The sequence below is a fragment of the Nycticebus coucang genome, chromosome 8 (genome assembly GCF_027406575.1).
Source record: "Nycticebus coucang isolate mNycCou1 chromosome 8, mNycCou1.pri, whole genome shotgun sequence".
Taxonomy (NCBI): domain Eukaryota; kingdom Metazoa; phylum Chordata; class Mammalia; order Primates; family Lorisidae; genus Nycticebus; species Nycticebus coucang.
In genome coordinates, this window is record NC_069787.1 from 67,995,396 (window position 1) to 68,022,653 (window position 27,258).

The 27,258-nt window shown below is 40.9% G+C and overlaps 1 protein-coding gene across 22 annotated transcripts in view; it reads right to left on the reverse strand.

Moving 5' to 3' along the window:
* THRB (thyroid hormone receptor beta) overlaps positions 1–27,258 on the reverse strand; it is a 381,781-nt gene that overhangs the window by 110,899 nt on the left and 243,624 nt on the right. For 21 of the 22 annotated variants that reach the window (XM_053598954.1, XM_053598967.1, XM_053598968.1 and 18 more), the window contains one exon: positions 3,912–3,975. In XM_053598954.1, the coding sequence (XP_053454929.1) occupies positions 3,912–3,933 (22 nt within the window). In that variant the 5' untranslated portion in view covers positions 3,934–3,975. Of the gene's footprint in view, positions 1–3,911; positions 3,976–25,066; positions 25,118–27,258 lie in introns of those variants that run through there. The other variant, XM_053598971.1, reaches the window with a different exon arrangement.

Genomic DNA, 27,258 nt, shown 5'->3' on the forward strand with positions numbered 1-27,258 from the left:
GAATTCTCACAACTTAAATGTTTTGTTTGACCTCGAAAAACTTCCTTAGTAGGATAGTTTCAAAACACCAAATACATTGTTGAGGAGTTTGCTTTTTCTTTATTTCCAATCATTAATGTATGTATACCTTACATTATGAAAATGCAACTTATACATATTTAAAATTGAAGTGTAGATAAATCCAAATTTAAAAGTAAAAGGGGGTTAGGGATGAACTAGCCTCATCTAGACCTAGCCAGATGAAGTGACTTGCTTAGTTAATATCCTTAATATATAAATGGGATATTAGAGAAAAAGACAAAGATCGTAACAGGCAAATGAGCATTAAATGTGAACAAGCAAATTAAGATGAAGAAATGCAAGTAGCCAATAAACATGTAAAAAATATTCAACCTCAGAAGTAACAAAGGAAATGTAAATTAAAAAAAAACACCAAACCGGAAAAAAAGAAACCAAACCCATGACATTCATAATTTTGCTTAACAAATGAGCCTCTCTCAAAGTAAAAAGAACTAGTCCAGAGATCACAGGACAGAACATACTGGGGTAACAACCGAAAGCTCCTGTCTATCCGTGTAGGCACCGCTCCCCTGATATGTGTACCAAGGAGGCACTCAATAATAATGCCTTGCTAAAGAGAAAGGCAACCACCACAATAGGGAAGTTAAATGAACAAGTGAATAACAAAGAACTCCAAGTGAAATGAATGAATGAGGAATATATTCACAATGAAGGATTCCTAATGGTGTGACATTTAGTTATTGGGGGCCCAGTTGCAATGAAAACTTTGTTAACTTTCTGCCATATCCCAATTTCATAAAGCTAGGTTCAGTGCAAGCATAATAGATCCTTGTTTTTACCTCTTCTGGGACAGTTAGAGTTCTTAGTTTCCTGTTCAGCCAAAGTCTCTAACTTTGGTATTTAAAATTTTAGGTATTTGGGGTGCTCCAGTTGCGCAATTGGTTAGTGCATGGTACTGATAAAACTTTAGGTATTCGTATCTTAGAACAAATTCCCTTATGCTGTGCATCGTGGTTTTATTCAGAATAGGGCTGCTTATTATGATGTCAGGACAATTTCCCTTAGGTTACCTAGGAAATGCTTAATTGCAGATTAATAAAATATCATATTAAAGCACTTTACTTTTCTCTTTTTTTATTTTTTTACTTTTTTCTTTCATAATCAGTACATTCCAATGAATCATACCATACAGTCCTAATTGCAAACTAGGTGGGGTAAAGCAATGAGAAAATATTGGCGAGATCTGACTCCATTATTAACTGATACTAAATAACCCAAGAAAAGACACGTTTTTGCATGTGAGTTAGTGCAAAATACATAAGTTTAATAAACGTTGTGTCTGAAAGAGCCTATGAAAACATGCCTTCTTTGTCTGAAATACTGACCTGATTTGTTTTAGGAAAATAGATTTCATGTTCTCAACTCCTGTTCATTTAAAAAATGATTTTCTTTTCATAAGGGTTAACTGATTTCCCCCATAGTAATATTACCCACCATATTTTTCAAAGAAAAATGTGTTTATTTGTTCTTTAAATTATCCTCCTAGAGCAAGCATTTAGTTCTGATGGCTTACAACTTTATTATGGTCTTCCTTTTGGTGTCTTTAAAATTTGTGGATAGTTGTACATATTATGAGAAACACGTTCAATTTTGATACCAGCATACAATGTGCAATGATCAAACCAAGCTAACTAGGAGATCCATTACTTCAAGCATTTATCATTTCCTTGTGTTAGGAACAATTCTACTCTCCCAATTTCACTCTCTTCTAGTTATTTTGACAACAATTCTTGTTAACTCTAAATGCCCCATTGTGCTACTGAGCCCAAGCCCTTACCAGACAAAACACAACAAACAAACCCCAGAGGTTGAGTGAGAGAAGTGGACATTGAGACCATTGTTTTATTTTATACAAAAACAAGGGAGCCTGAAGTAATGATTTTTCTCTGGTCTGCTGAAGAAGAACTATAATTAGTTTCTCTACTACGGAGCAAATGCTAGAAGTGAAAACTCCCTCCTTAACTAGGATGCAGTTGGGTTCCAGTTCAGCCTGTGAAGAAAGCATCCCAGCTTCCACCAGATGGGTGGAGAAGCTAGCTTGTGAGCCTAGAACTGTCCAGAAGGGAGCCTAGATTCCTAGTTCAGCCTTGGCAGTTCTGCCAACAATAGGTTGGTCTAGAGCTAGAATACAACTTCCTGGACTGCGCTGGACTCAGAGTAGGGTCCATAAACTATAGTCCCTGGGCCAGTGCTGACCTGTTGCCTGTCTTGTAAGTGAAGTTTTACGAAAAACAAGCCAAGCCCACTTGTTTACACGTAGCTTCTGGCTTTTCATGCTATAGCAGCGGAATTGAGCAGCTGTGACAGACACCATGTGGGTTGCAAAGCCATAAATATTTACAAAAGGAGAATGCTGTTCACTGTTGTGCTCTGTCTAGAACTAATCCCCATGGCAAGCAAACACCATTTTATTACTCATTTTACACCATGTTTTGCAATTTTCATATATCTCAAGGTATGTTCCAGTCCAGAGCTTTGGAAGCTTTTTCATTTGGGCATGTTGTTGTGGCGTTTACTGGAGGGGAGAGCTCTCCCTTGGTTTTGCAGTGTGTCTACCTGTTGCCCCCTGTCTGTGTGCTTAGACCTGCATGTGCTTGCAAAGGCTTGTGTGCAGTCATTCCCTTCCACTGAAATCCCCACTCATTACAGCAGAATCACGGAGGCTGAAGCTAAGGCTGAATGAGCACATCTATGACGTAGAAGGTGTGAGATTGGAAAGGAGGAGAATTTGGCCTACTCGGCAACAGAAATGGGAGTGGGTACGTTTTGGTGCCTGTTAATGTGAAATAAGATAAGGACATCAGGCGCTTGCTCACGGCCGGGTAGAGAGGCTGCGTAATGACGCTTGGACAGATAATGTTTGGGGGAGGTCATTGAGAGGCTTCCAAACTTATAGAATGCCGAACGGCAAATTTCAGTTGCTTCAGTTCTCAGGTGTACTGGAGAATGTGATTCTTGGAGGAAATGCCCTAAACATTTAATTCATCATAGTGTGGGAAGGAGACATGAATAGACATCAAAGGTCAGGGGCATTCATGACACACAGAGATCTATGGGGACCTCCCTTGCTGCCATGGTTACCAAAAGGCTAGTGATGGTCTTGGTGCTAGGCTAGAAGATGTATAGCCAAGGTCACAAACTCACAGCTTAGGGATTGATTCAGCAGACATACTTTGAATGCACCTTTGATATTTTTATAAATTAATTGCTAACATTTCAAAATTGGGACATATCATTTAAAATCTGGATTTCTCTTAAAAATTCAAAATTGCTGAACACACGGAGTTTTGATCCTTCTTGTCAGTGATTGCCTAGATTGGGGAATAGGTACTATTCAGAAAGAAGCTGAGTTCTCTAGTTTTATTTCTTTTTCTTTATATCCAACCTTTGCAGTCATCTGTCTGGCCCCTGGGGCCTTTGAGTATGCAACACCCACCTCCCCAACTCCCGCCATGTGTTGCACAAAGAATTTGTGCTATGGAAACCTTAGTTTCCTCCTTGGGTTATTCTGTCTCTCCTTAGACTTTGCTAAGAGTTCTATAGCCACTTGCACTTGATGTGATCTATTCTTATTCCATGCTGGCTCGAATGTTGAATGGAATGAACAGCCTGCTTTGGGAATACGCATAGGCTCTGTGGTCACTGATTATGCAGAGCTATTTATCTTATCAATCTAAATGACTTCAAAGAGTACAAATATTTAGTGTACAACGGCGATCTTGGAAATAATCATTGCTAAGACTCTCATGTTGTTCTTTAGGAAGCCTAAATTCCACTTTAGGTGGGACAAAAATAGAGGCGCACATATAAAATTAAAAATATGTAGATACCTGTCATACTGTTGGGAGTCATAGGTTAGTAATCATTCTGGATCCTTTTCTTCACTGACATCTCCTACAAAGAAAAAACACAAGAAAAAATTCCACAGATTATAACCTATATTTTCCATGATGTTTTGTTCCAAACAATATCGTAAGCGTAAGTTAGTTTGAGGCAAGATTTGTTACTCTCGACTCAGAACTGGGGAAACTGAAGCATAGGCAGATTATGTGGGAAGTGTAAGTTTATCAGCCTTCTTAATGGTCATCTTGGGGTTCCTACTCGAAATATGTTTAAAAAAAGCCATGTTTTTCCATCTCAGGTTTTTAAGGAAGCTACCAGCCCACTCATTTATTGCTTTCTCCAAGAGTGGCTAAGGTGTATTTAGTATCTTTATTCTAGATCCTTGTTTCTTAGACTATGGTCTGTAGACCAGCAGTCTCAGCATTGCCTACTTCGAACAGCATCCGCATTTGGACAAGATCCCTGAGTGACTCGTCACTTCCCTGGAGAAGTGAATCCATATCCTTATCTGGCCATTTATGATTTTTCCACAGTGAGAGCTGAACTCCTCTCCCTCACCCCCACTTCAATGAAATCCAAGTGCAGCAGACAGACTTGGTCCTCAGAGCAGGGAGGTCCGGCAGGTGTCAGTGACTAGAGGCACCGACCAAGGGAAGAATGCTGAAGGACGTGCACAGTGGGTGGCATAGATGGACACAGTCAGAGAGGAACTATGCCAGAGGCCTCTGGCATATTGCTGGGGGTAGATAAGGATTGGGCTTCTTTTCCTGAAGGGTGTTATGTGACCAGTGGTAGGTGGTGGCAGCACGTTGGCTTAGGAATAGCACTGAGGCCCAAGGCAAGGGTCCAAGGGCCAATGCTGTTGGGGTCAGCTGTGAGACCATGACGAGTAATTTCAAAGCACTAGAATCTACATGTCCTCAGTGTAAAATGAGGAAATGGATACTTGCTCTACGTATTTCACAAGGCTGATGTTTCTGAAGTTTAAAGACGCTATGAATGAAAGCGCTGGGTGATCTATAAGGGACTGTGCACATGAAAGCCACTGGATGAGGGAGGAACCAGGGTGACGTCAAACAGGTGTTTGGAGACAAGGAAGTAGGCAGGTCATGTTGACCCCACAAATTTACATTTGGCCATCCGTGCTCTCTCTCCACACTAATACTGCAGCAACAAATTCACGCATCAACCATCGTTCTTGTCTCACTCTGTGGACATTACATGTTTGCATGTTGTTTTTCCCACCAGACTGTAACTTGTGTATGGCAGAGATTTTCCCATTTTTATGTCTTCCACACAGAACAGAGTACCACATACATAATACGTACTTAACAACATATGTTGAACAACTGCATAAAATAAAATGAATGAAGTTGATGTGACCCAGTGTAAGCCGCCTGGATTAGTATCTGATAGAGATGAATATCAACTACTAGGAAAATGAATCCTTGGTATTATTCAAGGGTCACCTGCCACAAGTCCTCTGTCCTATCCTCATATGCCTGTCCAGCTGCATTTTGAGTGAGAAGGACCAGGTTTTGAGGTGCCCTAAGGTGAAAGCACAGGTCATATGCACAGGATTGCCTGTCCTGACTCTGCTGCTCTTCTTAGAAACTATGAAGCAGTTTGAGGTTTTTAAAGCCTCACAGTGGCTGGTGGGTGGAAAGCAGACCAGTCAGGAGGCGGCAGAGACAATGAGAGGGCAAGGGCTCAAGGGACATTTAGGAGGTAGAAGCAGCAAGATACAGTGATGACTGGAATATGAGTATTTAACACTGGGATCAACACTGGGGATACAGACAGGTTCGGAGGTGGAGGCTCTCTGCCCTCCTGGGATTGACAGTCCCTTTTATAAGCCTAGTGTGAAAGCTAAAAATACAAGTCACAGATGTGTGCCAGCCGTGTGCCAGCCGTGGCGCTGAGCTTCATGCAGGCAGAGCCTCCCTCTGTTTCCCTCTGACTATTCCTCCTGTTCTCAGTCTGATGCCATGTCACCGGGGGTAAAGCTTATTTCCCTAGAAAGAGTGGAAAAGGACCATTTACCTCCAAAATACATAAAATGCATTTATATTTTAAAAATCCAAATGAGGGGAAAGTTGTTATTGAGTACTCTGAAAATGAGAAGTAAATGAAATTATTATCAACACTTAGGAAATGGGTTTGACAACATTGAGTTCCATGAAAGTCACTGTGAGTGGGGGCTGCTGCTACCTTAAAGGCCATTTTGGGCTGGACAGAAAGTGGCTTGCAGGACAAGGGCTGGGCCCATATGTGGGCTGCTGCATTTTAGGAGGAACATTTCACATAGAATATTCTGGATGGTGAAAAATGTAACTTAAGGAAACATTAAAAGAAACTTAGGAAAAGGAAGACAGAATAGTGGTTTTCAATTATCTGGGAAGCTGTCACACGGAGGAGAGGTCAGGTGTGTCCGGTGGGCCAAGGATGGGTGAGGAGATGCAGCCGGAGACTGCTGAGGCCCTTAAGTGCCCTACCTGAGGTCTAAAAGGACTCATGTCTCATGAGCAGAGATTGCTGCACAGAGGGGCACACTTTCCTTACCTCTGCCTGCTTTTTATTGTCAAGGCATATTGAGTCTCTCTTGAGAAGACCAGCATCTTTATGCTGCAATAAAGTAGGTGCTGTGTGAATGCTCTGGGATAAGTTAAAGGCCTGTCCCATGCTCTACCTTCCAATTCCCTTGTAAGGTTGCATTCTTTAGCTCAGTGGATCTCAACAATTGGGAGGTATGGGCTCCTCAAAGCATATAATGAAAGTTGCAGGTCCCTTGCTTTGAAAAACAGTCAAATGATTTGGCATACATTCTTGGTGGATTCACAGACACCTCTCACACACAAAACCAATTCACAGATACCACGTTAAGCTTTGGCTACAACTTCGATCATTATTAAAATGAAAATATCTAGCAGAAAAGATGTGAGCTGATGTAAATATACTCTAGGGAATAGAATGGATAGGCAACACAAGGGCCGGTTTGGGCGGGGAGAATACAGAAGAGAAACTACAACAGATCCCTTTGTGGTGGAAGGAAGATGGGTTTCTCGGGAGCAAGGCTGGATGCTGAAGAGGATGTAGTCTAGATCTACCTGCTCGCCCATCAGACACCAGCTCAGTGGGCTCTGGGTCATTCAAGATGGATTAGCCCTGGAGCCCGCCCCTGTGGGGCTTAGTTAAGGAATCCAGCCTGTAATGCCGGAGCAGAAGAGCTGAACAAGAGGGATGAAGGTGTGTTTGAAGGCACTGAGGAGCACGTGATTAATTCTATCTGAATGAGGGAACTTGGTGGTGACATCTGAGCTTGGCTTTGAAAAAATAAGTCAGAACTGCTTCCAGGCAGGGGATGGAAAGCCTAGCTCGGGAGCAACTGAAGAGCACAGAAAATATGATGGAGGGAGGCACAGGAAGTAACCACTGCAAAAGTGGCTTGAGGACAGACTGTGAGGGGTCTCAAAAGGCTTGCTGGGATTTGGGCCTTATCCTGTAGGCAGCTGGACACTATGGAAGGTCCTTAAGGCAGCGACCAAGTTGAGAAAGCCAGACGGGCTGCAGGTGCAGGGGGACTGTTCAGGAGGCTAGCCCCCTGGGGGACACCTCTTTGTGTATGATCATTACTATTTTCCTGCCTCAATATTCGAGGTTCCAAGGCTACACTAGTGCCAGAGAGAATGCCCTATTCCTTACAGAACTCCGGAGTGCACACCGTGGTCCCTTGTGTTTCCTTTGTCTTTATAGATACTACACCATGGAAGGGACAGCTGTGAAAATGACCCCTTGACCATTTCATCTTTCCATATAGACAGTGAGTTGCTATTTATCCCAGCTGAACCTGAGTCTGAAACACTGCTTCCTCTCCTATCTTGACATCAACCTTTGCTGAGGAGGGTGTTCATGGCCTTTTCAGGGCATTTTCCTTAGTTTTCTTCTCCTTGGCGCTCTCAGGTGGAAGCAGCCTGAGGTAGCCATGGCTGGGCTGGGGCTGTGGGTAGGGCACCTTCATAAGCAATGCTCTTGGGTCATTTTAAGAAATCAGACGTCCACGTGTTGTGGTATTCTAGATTCTGACCTGAGGGCATTATCCCCAAGAGGGTGCTCAGAGGAGAACCGATTCATCTTCTCACCTGGTGTTGAGTAAATATGACCAGATGTGGAATCAATGGATGTTCCAGATTTCCCAAACGGAAGGACTTCAGAAGTCACTATATGAGAGGAGGGCATAGCTTGAGGATATCATGCAGTTGCGTTTATGTAGCCGGTAGCTGTATTTTACAAGGTCTATTTGTATTATAAAGCGCTGGTCACTGCTGCAGCTCCTGGGATGGGGAGGAACCCTTCAGTTCACCTTTTCCCCACTTTGGCCTTTCCACTGCTGTCTATGGCATCCCAAAGCACAGCTAGGTAAAGCAAATGGCTATCCCTTCCGTAGGCTGCACACTACACTAGGCGGGCAATGAGGTTGTGGCTCTTTCAGGCATGCAAGTGGAGTTTCCTGTCTTCTCCCTCATAGGAAGAGTGGGAGAGACTTACATGAAACCCTTGACTCTGGCATTTGGGAAACACGTCAGAGAGAAGTTCAACCCCAGGTATTAAGAAAAGACTCCTGTACCAGGCGTCATCTCAGCTCAAGAGTTTGGGGACCATGGATAGGTTCCTCAATTCTCTGAGCATAATTTGTAAAGAGAAATAACAATTCCTGTCCTTCCAGTGAGAACCAAGGAAATTGGAAAGTGCTTATAAATGTAAGTGTAGGCAAAACTGCCCACTGGGTCCCTCCTTGCTAATTCCTGCACACAGATCCTCTTATGCTCTAGGTATTTACTCCCCCCCAGACCCCACATTTTATCATAAAGGCATCTGCACTTGAATGTTTATAGCAGCACAATTACAAAGATGCAGAAACAACCCATGTGCCTTTCAGTACCTTCATGGATTGATAAATTATGGTATGCGTATACCACGGAATATTATCCAGCCATAAAAAGGTGGAGATTTTGTATCTTCTGTATCAACCTGGATGGAAATGGAGAGCATTCTCCTAAATGAAGTATTGCAAGAATGGAAAAACACACTGTAGATTAACTATTGGAACTAATAGATTAACACCTACATGATCACATGAGAGAAAAAACTCAAGGGTGAGTGAGAGGATGAGTAAATTCCCACCCAATGGCCACACTGCTTTCCCGTGAAGGTCACACCTATCATTCAGACTTCAACTCTACAAAAGCAAACTATGTCACCTCATCATATGTAACCCCATATTAACCTGAAATTAAAAAAAAAAATAAAAAATGAGCAAAGGACATGAATTAACAGTTAATGAAATAACACAAATAATAAACAAACATATAAAAATATGTTTAACCTCACCAGTAATCAAAAACATTCAAATGAAAGCACAGTGTTGTATTTTACCTATAGGATATGAGTAGGACACCAATGGAAGGTATTGAGAAGGTTTTTCATTCTCACAGACAATTTTATTAAGATCTCATCATATCCCGGCCAGCTCTAATCATTCCTAAGGTTTGAAGAACTTGGCTATTATCTAGTTTGTACTTGAAGGTTCTCTGAGGTGGTTTAAAGACTCCCACCTTCCTGGGTGCCAAGGTGGAATTGCTTCTTCTCTCACCTGCCATTCTTCTCTTTCAGGGCTGAATGTTGCCTTTTGTGAAATATTTCCTTCCTTTTCAAGATTACCTTTCATGTTCATTTAACCTCGTTATGGGGAGTAAGGAAGGCTGGATACAAAGATGTATTTGACCCAAACTCTATAGCTTCCTAAATGCAGCCCCAGTTGTTCTTTCCTGAGGCTTTCACAGTTTAATAGTCTAGGACCCAGTGAAGTGAATATTCAATCCTTATATAAGGATTGAATTTCTGACGATTGGAATCAGTTGAGAACTTAAATAGAGGGGAACAGAGGCAAGGTGTTTTCCCATCATACTTCACCGTGACCTACCTTTTTACCCTTTCTAAAACTAACTCTTTTTGGAAATGTGCTATCGAAAAATTGGTAAGAGAAAAAAAATTAAAATAAGCATAGTTAGACTGGAGATGGAGCTAGTTAAAAGGAACATCTGACTGTGAGTTAGTAAGTAAAGATGTAGGAAAACATGGCCTGGGGTTAATCCAAGTGGATCATGTCTTAGAGGGGAAGGCAAAGTCAGAATTCCTCTCTGGGTGTGGCAGGAGACTTGAGCGCCACATAATAGATATTAACAAATGACTACTGAACGGCAAAGCTATAATTTCCATTTCAACTTTTCAGCAATCACTGTAAGTGTTTTAACTTCAGGGAGGGAGACAATACACCAGGGGTCTGTGGTTGAAATTGAGCTTACTTTGCTGTGGCTGAAATTCTTTTTGGTGTTGTTCTTAGCAAAACGATGAGCCTTTATTTCCGTTTCACCCACACCTTTTATTTCAAGTTCAATGATTTCATTCTAGGGCTTCTTTCTACTCTTCATTTTAACCTAGGTCCAGGCCAATCTCTGCCCCCCTTCTTTCCCTTCCCCTTTCCCTCTCTTTTTCCATCTCTCTCCCAGGCACATCACCATGGCACGTTGGAAAGAGTGTTGGCCTTGCCGCTTACCAACGGAATGACATGTGGGATATTAAAAGTCAATAGTCAATAGTGTCTTAAAATGGGGATTAGATCATCCAACTCAAAGGGGAACATGTGGGTTAAGTAGGACAATGCACTTGATACTTGGTAGAGTTCTTCCTTCCACCCTTACATGTTAGGTTCTGAGTAAAATCCTTTCCCTGCTTGGTGGACTAGACAGCAGGTGTAGGAGTGGGATTCCTGGGGTCAGAGGGGGCTTTAAGACAGGCAAGAAAGCTCCCTGCAAATCTAAAACCATCTGCTACATCTAATTTATTGTCACACTGAGTAAAACAGAAAACACTTTTTAAGCAAATAATGCAGTGATAGAAAAGTCCAGAAGAAACCAGCCAGTAAAAGTTTTATGAGGCCAGCTGTGAATGGATCAACTTAACCACCTGCTGTGTGTATAGCACATTATCCTCATAGTTACCTTTTCCTGCAGGTAGATGATCATTTCTGAATGCTTCCAAGAAATGGAAGCTCATCTTTTTTTTATTTTATTGTTGCGGATTCATTGAAGGTACCCAGAACCATGTTACACTGATTGCCTTGACAGCTGATAGGTGGTTTGGGGAAGCGTCTGACAGCAGGAGAAACAGCTTCAACAGACGCCCCATTGGCCAAAGCAAGTGGTTAAAACTGACTCTACTGACACCTGGTGGACAGCAGGGTAACTTCTTCGTGTCAAAGAAAAGCTCACTAAAGCCCTTGCCTTAGAGAGAGAGAGAGAGAGAGAGGGAGGGAGAGTGTGTGTGTGTGTGTGTGTGTGTGTGGTGAAGGATTGGAAACACATTCATCATGTCAGGGGAATTAAACAATTCCTGAGGAATGAGGGTACCACACTGAATCACTAGATGCCAGAATATATAATTGTGGTTTGGTGACTCACTGAGACACATGCATGAAAAACAACAAACAAGAATGTGGAAATCAAACATTAGGACTGAAGCAGATTTTTAAATTGATTTTTAAAAAGTGTTCGATGATGAATAAGACAACAAACAACCTACTTCCTTCCCCGACTCTGGACTGCTTTGTGAGAGAGGATGCTAGTACTTAGATAGAGGTATCATCTACAGTAAAAAAAAAAAAAAAAAAAAAAAAAGAAGAAGAAGAAAAGAAAAGAAAAAATATTAAAAAAAAATTCAATCTTGTCCCAGGGAGATGGCGTCTCCCAGTCTGGGTTGTGCTTTGCCACCTCTGGAATCTGCAGTGAGCTCCTTGATGGTTTTTAACCCTGGGATAAAAAGGATAATCTTCCTAAGAGAGTGTTATGAAGACTGCTCTGCTCCTAAAATTCCTTGAAGATGAAAACGAAATTCTTGATCATAAACACTGTTATAATTATTTACTACTTCTTCCATGCCAAAGGGAACAGGCAGGGGAATCATGTTGCAAAGTTGCTAGAGAAATTGACTTCTGTAGCTTCCATTTCCCCCTTACCCTGGGTTCTATTTGATTCTGCTTGGTCAAGATCCTGCTTGCTAACTTTACCAGCAAATTCAATGATTTCCCGTGAGATGCACAGTAAAATACATGTAGCCTTAATTTTGTCTTTCAACAATATGTTTTAAAGACAATTTCCAAGAATATACCAGTGAAATTATTTGTTCAAATTTCTAAGAATTGATCCATTATGTTTAAGTCATGAAGAAAGAACCAGGACACTAAGGGAGAATTTAGGTGATTATTACTATTTTTTAAAATTGCAGGAACCTGACTAAACCTTAAAGGTTTAGTCAGGGAGGTGGGACAGGTAGATTTGTGCAGGAAGGTTGGAAAGGAAAGAAGACCCTCAAAGATGCATGTACTTACAATTTTCTTTTAGCCTTTCCCCCAATATTTCAGTTAAATTAGAATGTATATTTCCTTAACTGTCCTAACTTTAATGTATGATCCTGCCATTAGAATGTGTATGGTCAAAATATAGGGGGTGATCGTGACACTATTACTGAGATTACAGAGATTCCCAACTTTGTCAGCGAATGGCATTCTTAATGTTTCAGTAATTCTTTTTACAGTGACCTCAGGTCAAGAAATACTTAAGTGCTCTGCTTATTAAGTAATTATAACCAAACAGCCTGATAGTAGGGTATGTGTAGTGTCTGACAATTGTTGCTGGGTTTCCCTCCAAATACATCCCACTGTATTGCCGAGGGTTTGCTGTGGTACCAGGGATGCCTTGGTACAGAGTTTGGGAAATGTGGCTCTAACAGCTCTGTGAATCAGTGAGATCAAAGGGTGTCATTTGGACTATCGCCTCTCACCCCTTACTCTTTGTGAAAAAGTGGCCATGCAATTTAACCTTTCAGTTTCATGGGGCGAAGTGAGACTGCTTGGCTTACCACCGTGGAGTAGACGTTAATAATGAGAGAATGAGACGCACAGTGACGTCACAGCAGGATTAAAGGCATTCCTGAGAATAAATCAGGTTTGGTTATCATTCAATAGTTTCCCTTGTCCCTGTCATAGACAGAGGGTATGATGAAGAATCTTAAAAAGTAAAAGAACATGGCACTTACATCAGCTAAGAAGCAGATGCAGGTCATGTTGTCACTGGGAACTACAGGGACACCAGAGACAGCTGAGCAGCTGGCTGGGCACTGACCTTTAAATTTGGGGTTGAAAATCTGACAAGTAAGCATGAGATGTTCAACAGGTTGGAATGCCTGCGTGAGTACCTCAGTACACGGATGAAAGGTCCGTTGCCTGCTTTTCCATTCTGTTCCGTTTTTGACTTACAGGTGGGGTGTGCTATCTATAGTTAAAATACCTGTCGCATAAGCTGAACTGGTGGTTCCCAAACTTTGGTGAGCACCTGGAGGGCTTGCTAGAACAGAGTCGCTGATTCAGTTACTTAGGGGGCATCCGAGAGTCTGCATTCTAACAAGCTCCTTAGTGATCTGGCCACACTTCCCAGGGCTCACATCTGAGGGTCACCAGCCCAAACCATTCAGGAACATGTTGGAGGGACTGGGGCTCCATCCTGCTAGGCTACACTTGATGCCAGACTCACATGCCCTGTCATCCTGACCAACACACAGCACAGCCTTCTCTAGAACGTTTCCAGTGAAAAGGCAGGGACTCTGGCCAATGCACCTGCTTCTGCTAATGGACCATTACCTTCTCTGAAGGGCATTTGTATGTTAAAAGGGCACCCCTGAATTTGGGACACTCAAGTCCTGTAGTAATAAAATGATGATGAAACAATAGATGAGGGATTTTTGCATTTTCAAAGAGCTTGGCTTTGCACTCTGCTTGCCTGTAAGTAGGAACACAACCATGGAGGCTACAGGAAAAGGAGTTCTCAATTCTCAAGGAGGCCTGGAGCCAAGCATGCGTGCTAAGAGAAGTCCTCAGAGATGATTCTGTTGAGAATTTCTCCGCACAAGAAAAGTGCTTAGGTATGAGCAGGAGTGTGGGGACAGGCCATCCTCCTGTCACCCTCTTATGCCCACAGCCATTCACTCTGCCGCTCTGAGGCCATGCATGTGGCGTATTGCACTCTCTTCCTAGGCCTCCTGCCACCCTTCCTCAGATAGTGGCAACATCTTTACTAAAAGCACATTGCCAACTGAACCCGTTAGCTGTGTGCTGGAGAACAGATTATAAAAGTGGTTCCTGCTCTGGCACCGAGAAATCCAATGCACTTTCCTAGTGGACCTCTGCCCTAACCTCCCTGCCTGCCCCATGGATTCATTTCCTGAGAACAAGATCCTCAAAGTGCAGTCCCCAGATAAAGCAGAATCAGATCACTTGGGAAAGAGTTAGAAACGCAGATGCTTAGCTTCTACCCCACCCTAATGAAATATCACCTCTGTGGGCAGGGTCCAGGAGTCTGCGTTTTCAGGAGCCCTCCAGGTAATGCTTCTGATGGATGCTTGAGTTTGAGAACTGCTGCTTAATAGTACTGCCCACGGCACTGCCTGTGATCATTAGAAGATCTTTCAAAGGTAGGGACCACTTTCCTTCCTCTACCCACATGTTAGCACAGTGATCAGCCCATAGTAGGAGCTCAGGAAACTTCCGTTATTTACTGAAGGAAGGGCAGCTCTATTTCCTGCTTACAAGAGTGAATAAATAAACATTCCCTTGGTGTACTAAAGCTGGGTCTAAATTCTCTCCCATTTCTTATGGGTTGTGTTTTCCATATTTACAAATCAGCTTTCCGTATATCCTCTCCAAGTTTTTTACATTCTTTTCAGTTCAGGAAGCCCCAAACAAGATGCCATGTTTTAGCCAGCGCCTGTTTCCTGCTGGGGGGAAGGGAATTTCTGCAGGATTCTTACAGTCCATACTCCTGGCATGGTGATTATTTTCCGAACAATAGAACCAGATTGCTGATTCATGTTCGGCTCAGGGCTCCTAGCATCTTTTTTTTCCCTGCTGTACTTGTGCCGAAGCAACACAATAATGTTCTATTCATCCCTCTGAATTAGAAATGCCAACAGCCCAGATATGCAACTGAAGGATCCCCTCCCACCCCCACCGCCCTGGCTTATTTTAAAGCCTTCTCACAAATAACACATTTTGAAATATTAGACGGTGTTCACTTTGAGCCATTTGGCTTGGGCAAGGATGGCCAGATCTTATCTTTTTGTCAGCAGCTCCTTGCACAATGCCTGGCACACCGTCACTATTCTTCTTAGAAACTGTTTGTTGAATGAATCACACTCTCACTTCCTGAGAGTCAAGTCTTACCCTTCTATCCTGTCTTGATCTAGCATAACAATCCCTCTCTTAGGTGCAGGAATGCCTGACTCTCACATTCAAAGGCTCGTATTTGGATCCAGCCAAAGAATGGGGCTGATTATACCTCCAGGTCAGATGGACCAGGGGGCTCCAGTCAGCCCCATCCCAGTGTGCACGTTGTCTGCTGTGCCAGCCCAGCCACCACCCAGCAGTGAGACCCCTGAACACCTCTTGGCACAGCTTTGCCAGGGAGTGGTGGGGTTATCTTGTGGGACTACTTAGCGCTCAGAAAGCTCATCCTGGGCTGTGCTTCGAAACCATCTGGGCACTTTTGACACATCCCAGTGCACAGGCTACAGCCAGGACCAGTTACATGCCCTGTAACTCAGGCCTCAGTGTAGAAAGCTGCCAGGTGATTCCAATGCCTGGCAAGACTGAGAGCCACTGCCCTCGCGTAGCCTCTAAAGGAGCGTCCAGGCTGCTGCATCTGCTCTGCCTTCCTTTCATCTCCCAAAAGTTGGTCAAACCGTTAGGAGACAGTTCACTCATGTCACTCCTCTGCTCAAAGCCATGGCGTGGACCCCGTGATCTGCCCCATTAGCTTGTCTTCTCTCCCCATTTCAGCGTCACCAACTTCCTTGCTATCCCTTGAACAGTCACCCGGGGCCCTTTTGTGCCAGGATTTTTCCCCTCCTTGAAATGCTTATCTGCTAGACCCCTGCTTGGGTCCCCCCCGCCCCTCCCCCCCATCTCCGCTCAGTGGTGCAAACTCCCACTTCTGGGAGATGCCTAATTGAGCACCTCGGTGCTGCATCCTGACCCTTCCCTCTGCACTGGCCTCCTCGGCTGTACAGGTTTTGTTTATATACTTCGTTTTTGTAGACATCGAGTCAATGTTACGCCATATCTGTGCCCTTCACCCAGAGAGTGTGCACTGGACCCAGTAGATGTGAACTTACCCATCTCTTCTTCCCTCTCCCTCAAGCTTGATTTTCCCTGAGATTTACTTCCGTATGTGCACTTCACTGTCGATGAGTTCCAATTTAGTATTCGTTTAGTAATTGTTTCTCTTGTGATGTTTCATTTAGAAGAATGGTTTCCAGGTCCCTCCAGGTTGTCCAGAAAGACACCAGCTCACCATTTTTTTCTTTGTGGTTGAGTGGTACTCCATGGTATACATAAATCGCATTGTATTAATGCACTCTTTTATTGGTGGGCACTTGGGTTGTTTCTACATCTTTGTGATTGTGAATTATGCTGCCATAAATGTTCAAGTGCAGGTGTCCTTTTTATAAAATGGCCTTTCCCCCTTCAGGTATATACCCAGTAGTGCTATTGCTAGACTAAATGGTAAGTCTACTATAAGTTTTTTTGAAGTATCTTCATACAATTTTCTATAGACGTCATGCTCGTTTTTAGTTCCACCAACAGTATATCAGAATTCCCTTCTTTCCCCATCCACGCCAGCATCTGTTGTTTTGGGACTTTTTAATAAGATGCATTCTCACTGAAGTTAGGTGATATCTCATTGTGATTTTGATTTGAATTTCCTTAATCATTAGAGATGTTCAGCATTTTTTTCATGAGTTTGTTGGCCATTAGTGTATCTTCATTTGAAAAGTCTTTGTTCATGGCTTTTGCCCACTTTTTAATGGGGTTGTTTGGTTGTTTCTTGGCGATTTGCTTGGTTTTTTGTAGATCCTGGCTATTCGTCTTTTATCAGATGTACAGCATATGAATATTTTCTCCCGTCCTGTGGCCTGTCTAAATTTTCTTTTTTTATTGTGTCTGTGTCTGTGCAGAACCTTTTAAATTTGATCAGGTTCCATTATTCATTTTTGTTGTTGCTGTTATTGCTTTTGGGACCTTCTTCATGAATCTTTGGCCAGACCAATACCTATAAGAGTTTTTCCAACATTTTTTTCTAGGCTTCTTACAGTTTCCTGCTTTAGGTTTACGTCTTTAATCCATCATGAGTTAATTTTTGTGAATGGTGAAAGGTGTGGATCCTGTTTCAGTCTTTTACATGTGGCTATCCAGTTCTCCCAGCACCATTTATTGAGTAGGGATTCTTGTCTCCAGTGTACGTTTTTATCTGTTTTATCACAAATTGTATGGGAATATAATCCAGAGAATTTTTGAGGAGGACACAGCCACTGTGTCATCAATTACCAGAACGTTTGAAGGATGGATACGCTCAGAGTTGATGAGACAGAGGGTCAGAGGGACTGGGAAACTTGTCCTTTGACATCATCTAGTGAGAAGAAGAATTAAACTTTCCCCTCCGAGCAGGTGCTTGTTCGCCAGGTGCATGACTCAGGAGGGTGTTATGATGGGCACAGTCATGCCTGAGTCCTATTCTTTTCCTTCTGGTAAGCATTGACTTGGTAGAAACTAAAAGCGGTGGTATTTGTATTCTCTCAGAAGTGCAGAGGGCCATGAGAGTGTGTGGAAGGGGAAGAATAACTAAAATAAACCCATTCTATAAAACACAGATGCTCTGTAAATTACCACGCCTCCCTGCACAGGGGCCATGCCAATTTTCTCAGTTAAGACCCAGCTGTGAAGGTCATTCAGCATGTGGGTTATGGCAAAGTGTAGACGATCAGGCTGAAATCATTCTGACCATGCAATCCAGATGCTTGGACAGAATATCCACATCTGTCCTAAAAGAAAGTAGTATGTTCTTTACAGAGATATTGTGAGGATTAAATGAGCTGATATAAGACAAGTGCTTAGGACAGTGCCTTGACCATAGCAAGTGCTCAGTAAATGTGAGCTGTTATTGCTAAGCATGGTTAATCCTGGGTTTTGGGGAATTGAGTATTGGGCATAAGAGATTGCTCTGGGGACAGTGACATTTGTAAAATTGACTCTCTTCAGCAGTGCTGCAATAATTAGTGGGCACAAGCTGGAGACTCCACTGGGATCTCAACTAATGCTTTCTCAGTGAGAGGATGTTTAAGGAATATTTTTTACAGCTTCACCCATGCTTCAGTTGTACCATCTCTAGAGTCAAGAGAAGTTTACAGTAAGCAAGACCTCATATGAAAGGGAAAGACAGTAGGATTGGTCATCAACTTATTCTGTTGATTTCATCTACCATTTGATTTTCCAAGAAAAAAATTTATGTGATTTGAAAACAAAAGATTTCCAGAGGAATCGGCCAGTTTCCAAAACACCAAAGAAATACCGTGTATCCCACAAGAAATGCCTGAATGTGTGTCAAGAGCTACTTCTTCTTAGCTATCTGTCAAAGCCCGACTAGACAAAATGTGGCCTTTGGCTTTGTAGTAAAAATCTGCAACAAATTTAGAGTTTCTATTTGTCGTGTTCAATGAAATTGTAAAGAGAAAAAAGAAGATAATGATATTCTACATATGTTAATCGCCATGTGTCTTGAACGTGTGCATATGGTTCCCTAAAGAGTAAGGATAATAACAATAAAGGCAATAAAAACAATAACAACTAACATTTACTTATTTTCTATGTACTAGAGATTCTGCTAAGTGTCCTAAATATGTTACTTTCTTTATTACTCTTACCAGTTGTATAACCAATCTGTGATGTAGGTGGTAGCATTCCTATTTAAAGGTGGGGGAACTATAGTTAAGAGATGTGGTTCCCTTGCCTAAGATTGCAAAGACTTTTAAGTGGGAGATACAGAAATCAAACACGAAGCTTGAGGATCCAAACTTCATGCTCTGAATCACTATACTTGACTGCCATTTGCATGAATAACAATAGTTACATGCATTTATATTGCCTTTTTGCTTTGGTTATTTCATTCAATGCTAACAACCTCATTTCATTAACTTTTTTACAGATGGGGAGCTGAGGTTTAGATGTTAAATGTCTAAAGGGAAACACTGGTATATGGGAATACTCAAATTTATGCCTCCTGATCCTGAATCCAAGTTTCTTCTTGAGGAAACAAAGCTTAAATATTTTCAGAATGGAAAGTCCTAACAAATAATTATTGACATCAATACCAGTGAAGACAGAAGTGGGGCAATAATTGCACTTTCAGAATATTTCTATTTTTAAATAAAATTTCTAGCTCTGAATATCAAGCAGCTCAAATTTTAATGTATAAAATGTATGATATAGTTAAATTGAAATTATTTGAAAAGTTTACTCTTGATGAGTCTGAAACTTCCTCATATGGCCAACCTTGTATCAAGGGCAAACATTCCTTAAGCAGCAGGAAAACATTTCTTGGTAGATAGGAGACATTTTTGAGTTTAGTAAAGGTTACGTGGTTGTTCAGAAAATGAGAAGTTCTATTAATTATCAGTGCTCCATTTGATTGAGAACATTATTTCTATTATTTTTGGGTCACATTTATAAGGATAACTATAAGTGTATCAAATGGAGTGTGTAAAAATGGACTGCCCTCAAATCCCAACCCTTCACATTGACCTACCAGTCTCAATCCTACATTGATGCTGCCGGAGACATTTATAGAGGAATTACCAGTGAATACTCCTGTAATAAAGGAAAGGTTCTTAAAAAGCCAAGAGATATTTGGAAATCTAGGACACCAGTGATTTTTCAAAGGAAAGGTCTAGATAGTGCAACGGACAAAGCTGGCTAGTGGCCACATATAAAACCACTGACTTTGTGGCACAAAGTCTAGGTGCCAGTGTGTTACCTGCTGCCCCTCAAACCAGATTCACCCTTTTATTCTCTGCTTTGTGATGATAGAGCTGGAACTTTGTAAACTGTTTCCCAGCATCTCTTGCTAGGGAGCTTTTTATTCTGTTCCACCCATTGGAGGCATTAGGAGGCTGGAAGGTGAGAAGAGAGATGATGTTTCCTTCCCTTTCTTTTTCATGCCCTGTGAGCATCTTCCAGCATGGATTGTTGGCTGGAGCGTCTGCCTCTTTTAGCATTTCCAGAAGTGGTCTTTGCGTCCCTCAGAGGTTCTAGCAGCAGCTGGTTGGCCCTCTTTCAAGTGCTCCAAGCAGCATCTCCCCAGGACTGCTCCTCTGAGTTCTTAGATCCTAGTTCTCCCATCTCCTCTTTTTGTTCCCTAACTCTAAGGGTGACAGCTGCTTCTAACAGCTGTGTTGCCTCTGGTTCCTTTTTCCTCTTTTAGAGCTCCAATGCCTATGTAACAACTGATCCCCTGTACTAATACCTTCTGTTTGAATTTCTTAGCATGACTTTTTCCTTTTCTGGACACTGACTGTTGCATGTTGGAGGCATGCTTGCAGATACATCAAGTCTCACAGCAGAGCAGCACCAGAAACAATACCACTGACTTGATTCAAACCTGCTCCTGCTAAGTGTGAGAAGGTGTAGCTTCCAGCCAATGGTTGAGCATGCATGAGAAATGACAACCCCCAACCTGGACGGTAGCAGAGTGGAAGGCTTTGAAGAACTGAATTTAAAAAAATGGTTTTTGCATACAAATAATTCCTGTTCCCCTTAGAAAACGTTTAAACACACAGAAAGTGTAAAGGAGAAAAATATTTAAACCTGTTCTAGAGTCAACCAATGATCTTTTGGCATATTCTTTCTGGTCTTTCTCCCCCATATAGTTCTGTATATTTTAAAGGAATTATTATTTTTAACTACCTCCTGTTCTCTACTTTTTTCATATGGCAACATGATGAGCTCAGTCCTAAGAAGGATATGAACTTGGTTCATCATGAGAAAACATGTCTCTCCACTTTGGGATGGGATCATGCTGACGAGGGCTGCTTCCTTCTGACCCAGAAACCAAATAATGGCCAGGGCCACAGGCTCTCATCTCTGGTTGTCTGTTATGCCTTCTCAGTTGGGTTTGTAAAGTAAGTAAGAAATCTGTACACATTTAGTGCATAGTACCTCATAAACTGGCTCCTGAAGTGAGTCTATAAAAAATTTTAAAGGAATACAGAGCATAACAGTCTGCCTGTTTAAGGAGCGGCATGTTTGGACAGAGAGGTGGCACAGATGCTAATTATCCTGATCTGCGACACATACTTAGCATTTGCTACTTCCTCATTCATGCATCCACAACTACTACCAGAGCATCTGCCAAAGACAAACCCTGTGCTAGTTGCTAGGCAAGTGGCTGAGACACAACTGTTGGTCCTTTCTCATAAAATTCATAGCTGGAAGAACCAAACTCCAGAAAGAAGAAATTAAAAAACCAAGTACATATGTCCTCATGTCGCTTTTCCTGATTAATAAAACATTTTATTATCACATGCATTTGGTTTGGTTCATTCGGGGGTGTACTGGTCACCAACTCCCTGTACCCCTTGAAAAGTCTTCAACTTTGAGAACTTCTCAAATAAATCGAGGGTAGTACAAACCGCTTGTTGGTCTACTGTTTCAGATGCCATCTGCTTAAAAATTATTTACTAGGTAGAAAACAGATACAACCATCATGAATCTTTATGTTCCAAATAACATAGCATTGAAATACATGAAATCACACACTGCAGAAAGTTCAAGAAAAAATAAATGAAAACACAATAGTAGTTCTGTTTAACACACCTTATATTCCTTGAAAGATTAAGTAGGCATAAAATAAAAAAGCATATTAAAAAATTAAAAAGTGTATCAGAATAATATTCATGTTAATCTATACTAATATATCTAATTTCATACATTAAAACCCAAATAATTATAGAATAACAGAAAAAAACAGAATAATTATAAAATGAAGTTAGTATTAGGTGATAAAGAAACTTCCCAAAGGTAGAAATAAGTAGAAATACAAGAGACCAAATAATCTTCCCACATTATAATCAACTTAGAAACTAAAAAAGAAGAAAGAAGAAAGGCAGGCAGACATATACAAAAAGAAACACTCAAATTACTTAGAAACTAAGAAAATTCTCTTCTAAACTCTTTGTCAAACAGTAAATAAAAGTCCCATCACTAATTATGTAAAGAGTAATTCTTATCTAAATAATAAATATTAAAACCTATGTGAGATCTTCAATGCTGTATTTAATGTAAGAAAGGAAATCTCAGAGTTTTACACATTTTTCTGACTTAAAAAATAAGTGTTAAGCATTTGTAGAAATAGAACTACAAAGTAATAATAGAAAGCAGAGTGAAAAACTAATAAAGACAGAAATCTTATAGAATAAAGAATATTGTAACAGGATTAATAAGTAAAGATATCTCAAAATTGATTCTTTGAAAAAACAAAAACAAAGCAATAGATGAATCACCAGCTTAACCTAATTAAGATAAAAGGGAGAAATAATAAATTCACAAAATGAGGCATAGGAAAAGTGAATTAGTTACAGATGCTGAGGATTAAGACAATTAAAAGAGATGACTTTGAATACCTGTGCAAATAACTTGAAAACCTTGAGGAACTGTTTGATTTTTTTGAGAAATGCAAAGTAGGGGGAAACGGGCAAATTTATATGGATTAATAATCATGGAGAAAGTTAAAAACTGTCAAGGAACTCCCTCCCCTCTTTCTGAAAATGCCAAATCCAGATGGTTTCCTGTCTGATTACATCACAGATAAAAAAATTACCTAAATGTCTTGAAACCACAAAGAAAAGATAAACTTTCTAAATTATTTTTGTAAACCAACATAATTCTGATACCAAAAAGATAGCATAAAAAAAGAAGTTTTCCCAGTTTATTTACGTAAAAATCTTAAGTAAAATATCAATGATTCTTGGAAATCATTTATAGAATAAAGAATATTGTAACAGGATTAGTAAGATATCTCAAAATTGATTCTTTGAAAAAAACAAAAACAAAGCAATAGATGAATTACCAACCTGCTATCATTTTGCACTTATGAATTAAGATAAAAGGGAGAAATAATAAATTCACAAAACGAGGCATAGGAAAAGTGAATGGAATACAAATGATTCTTGGAAAAATTAAAAGAATAATACACAAGAAAAAAAATGGAATATTTCCAGGAAAGCCAGGATGCACCAATGGTGGGAATGTTCAAATTGCTAATCAGAATAAGCCCACTGAGTAGAAAAGTATTTAATCTCCTTGAAAGATGATAAAGTGGCATGTGATAATATTCGTTCCTTGTTCTTGATGATTTAAAAACCCACAGGAAACTAGGATTATATGAATTTTCTTTTGACATAATATTAACTATATGAAAACATTTGGAAAAAAAGTAATGAGGGGGAATTACAACTGTCAGATATTTAAACATTGTATAATGCCTTAATAATTAAAACAGTGTGGTACTGGTGCATGAAAAGTTAGATTTTTTCCCAGCATTTTCGTTTTTCCCCCTTTTTATTGTTTCAGGTTAATTTGAGGGTACAAAGAATTAGGTTATAATATTTGCAGTATTATAAGAGTCCCTCCTATAATTATGTCCCCCAAAGTTAGCAGGTTAATGGAGCAGGATGGAAGCTCAGAAAAGAACTCAGTAGATATGGAAATTCACAATATGATAAAAGCTTATTCGACTTATTCGACTCATGAAGATAGAATAAACAGTAATTTGGTTCTGTGCCAAATTTGCACAGTGGTTATGGTGCCAGCCACATGCACTGAGGCTGGCAGGTTCGAACCTGGCCTGGGCCTGCTAAACAACAATGACAACTGCAACAAAAAAATAGCTGGGTGTCATGGTGGGCGCCTGTAGTCCCAGCTACTTGGGAGGCTGAGGCAAGAGAATTGCTTAAGCCCAAGAGTTTGAGGTTGCTGTAAGCTGTGATGCCACAGCACTCTACCAAGGGTGACATAGTGAATAGTGAGACTCTGTCTCAAAAAAGAAAAGAATGAACAGTAATCTATCTAGAAAAAAATTAAAGTTGAATCTATAACTTATACTTTATACTTGGTTATATATCAAGTGGATGAAAAATTTAAATGTAACAAATAAATTCCCTAGAAGAAACCACAAGAGAATCTTTCCATAGATTTAAAATAGTGAAAACTTCCTAAGCATGGCACAAAATCTAGAAACCATCCACAATCTCACTTCTTTTTTTTTTTTTTTTTGTAGAGACAGTCTGACTTTATGGCCCTCGGTAGAGTGCCATGGCATCACACAGCTCACAGCAACCTCCAACTCCTGGGCTTACGCAATTCTCCTGCCTCAGCCTCCCGAGCAGCTGGGACTACAGGCGCCCGCCACAATGCCCAGCTATTTTTTGGTTGCAGTTCAGCCGGGGCCGAGTTTGAACCCGCCACCCTAGGTATACGGGGCCGGCGCCTTACCGACTGAGCCACAGGCGCCGGCCCCACAATCTCACTTCTTAAATACCCGTAAGAATCATTTCTTGAATACCTGTAAAAGGAGAGATCTAAAATGCACATGTCCACCAGTAAGGGCTGGGTAAATAAACTAGGTAAACAAGCTGTATGATCATCCCTAATTAGGCATTAGACATGCATTCATTCAACAGATATGCATCAAATACCAGGTATGCACCAAGCGCTGGGCACACAGCACTGAGCAAATAGAGAAAGAAGATCTGGGCCCTCATGGAGCTTTCAACCTAGAGGGGGATGGCACAGCTACTTAAACAAGTGCCACACAGAACAGTGAACCGTGAAGGAAGGGGTGGGGGTGTCATATTCCAATAGTGAGGTCTATAACAACTGTGAGAGACTAGTCTAGAGATACTCTGACCAGGAGGGGACTAATCATGTACGGTTGAGAAAAGAGTTTTGCCAGATCTTCTGATTTTCCAGAGGAGACCAGAAATTCAAATTTGTATTTGAAATCTCCTGATGTTTAAATCTTGACTCAATTTTTAAATAAACTGCTACATTGGCCAAATAAAACACATTTTGCTGGTCAAGGCTGGCCTGGTGGATGGCCAGTTCAAATCGTTAAAGAAAGAAGTTTGAGTTTTAAAACAAACATACCAGAACTTGTAAGCCCTGTCATCTTATGAAGCTATGCATGTTTTCCATTTCTTCAAACATTTCTGGAACTCCTCACTGAGTTGTCCCTCAGAGTCATTTTTTTTTTGTTCTGCAAGCAAGAAAACCTGTTATCATTTTGCACTTAAATCTTTATTCACTAGATTTGATTCTTCTTAACATTTGGATTTTTCTAAAAATCAAATTACCCTCAAGAGGCTAAGGATGTGTTAATAATATGGATACTGTCCTTAAAAGCAGTCCCAAAGGAGGAGCTGCAAATATTTAGAACAAGGACAGTGTCATTAAAATAAATATGCATCTTTCCAAGGCTAATTGTTGAAGAGGATTGAACTTAAATGTGTAGTAGTCAACACAAGTCTGCCAGCCTTATAGGCATTTAGCAAAATGTTCAGTAATCTGGATTCTGTTGCTTGCTCTCAGGAGTTAAATTTTTTTTTTTTTTTTGTGAGGGCTCAGTTCTTGAATCTGATTGAATGCTATAAGGCAGTTTGTTCTAGGGATCCTTGGCATGCATGTCCACCCAAACAAAGGCTTTGTGCCAAGTACAACCAGCACATGCACCATTTTTATTTTCCTATGACCAATGGCTTAGTTTCTGTGGTCAGCCAATGACATTAGTCATGTAGAATCACACTGAGAAAGAATGCAGAGCTTTTTATGAGCCCGTGACAGCTTGAGTTTTCCTTTCTAACAACATGTATGAATCAGAAGCCACAAGTTTGCATTTTAGAAATATTTGTGGTAGTTGGAAAACACACTGCACATGTTATTATTACTATATTCCCATAGAAATAGAAAGTCCCTGGAGAGAGTATAAAAGTGCATAGAGGTATCCGCTAAGATATAGGCCTGATCAATCCCATTGCAGCCAAATGCTTATGTCTCCCTGGCTCTTAGTTAATAGAAAGTCTGCCCAATATCGATCTCATCAATCTCATATTTATGCTTAAGTATGTATCTTAGATCAAATATTTCATACCTGTTAGTCTCTCATGCATCTCCCTCTCCCTCCCTTTAGCCATCCTTTCATGAAATATTCTTTGAGCACCTACTATTCATCAACCACTGTGCTAGGTGCTAGGCAAACAAAAATGATGCACAGGATCTGCCTTAACGGAGTTTACTGTTTTTGGGGGGTGGGGAGGATTAGATATTAATCAAGTTAATTATTCAAGTCAGTGTAAAATTATAGCTATGTTAAGTGTCATATGGGAAAGAGTAAGATGTGGGATTTGCTTGCCCTAGGTAAGCCGTCCTAGAAAAAGTGATGAGTGGAATGAGATTGCCAGAAAGTCTGATTGGAATGAGATCAAAAGACAAATAGGAATTGCCCAGGTAGAGAAGGGCAAGCCCAAGTACGGGCTCAGTGGAGGAGGGCGGGAGCCTGGCCCACTCGGAGTTGGTTATCTGAGTTTATAGCAACACCGGTCAGCTCTATTCAGGGACTTTTAAATGTTTTTGTCAGAGCTGGTAAAAGCTCTGGGCAGAATGTTAGGAGCCGAGGGTTATCAGTTGTGACAGTGTAACTTGTGATGTGACCTTGGGTTCATCCTTTGTTTTCCAGTTTCTTCAACCTACCGGATGAGGAGATCAGACTACAGGTACTGGAAGTCTCGTTCTTGCCCTCAGCATCTGTGAGTGGCCTCAGCATTGCATGGAGAGACTCTTTACACTTATCAGGATTTTTCTATTGGATTCTGTAGTGTTTATTTGCAAATGAAATCTATCTTAAAATCTGAAGACAAATACATATTTCATAGGAAAAAAGAAATTTAGATAATTTATATGGCTATCCTCCATGGACCTACAATATCTGATGATGCTAGGTATAAATCAGAGGTTGGCAAATTTATCTGAATAGGGCCCAATAACAAATATTTTAGGCTTTTTGGGCCAGTCTTTTTCACAACCACTCAGTCACGTCATGTAGGGCCACAGCAGCCACATCAGGGTTAAGTGAATGAGCACAGACTAATAAAACTTTATTTACAAAAATAGGTGATGGGGGGTGGCGCCTGTGGCTCAAAGGAGTAGGGTGCCAGGCCCCATATGCTGGAGGTGGTAGGTTCAAACCCAGCCCCTGACAAAAACTGCAAAACAAACAAACAAACAAAAAACATAGATGGTGGGCACTTTCCACAGTTTACACATAATGAATTGTACAATGTACT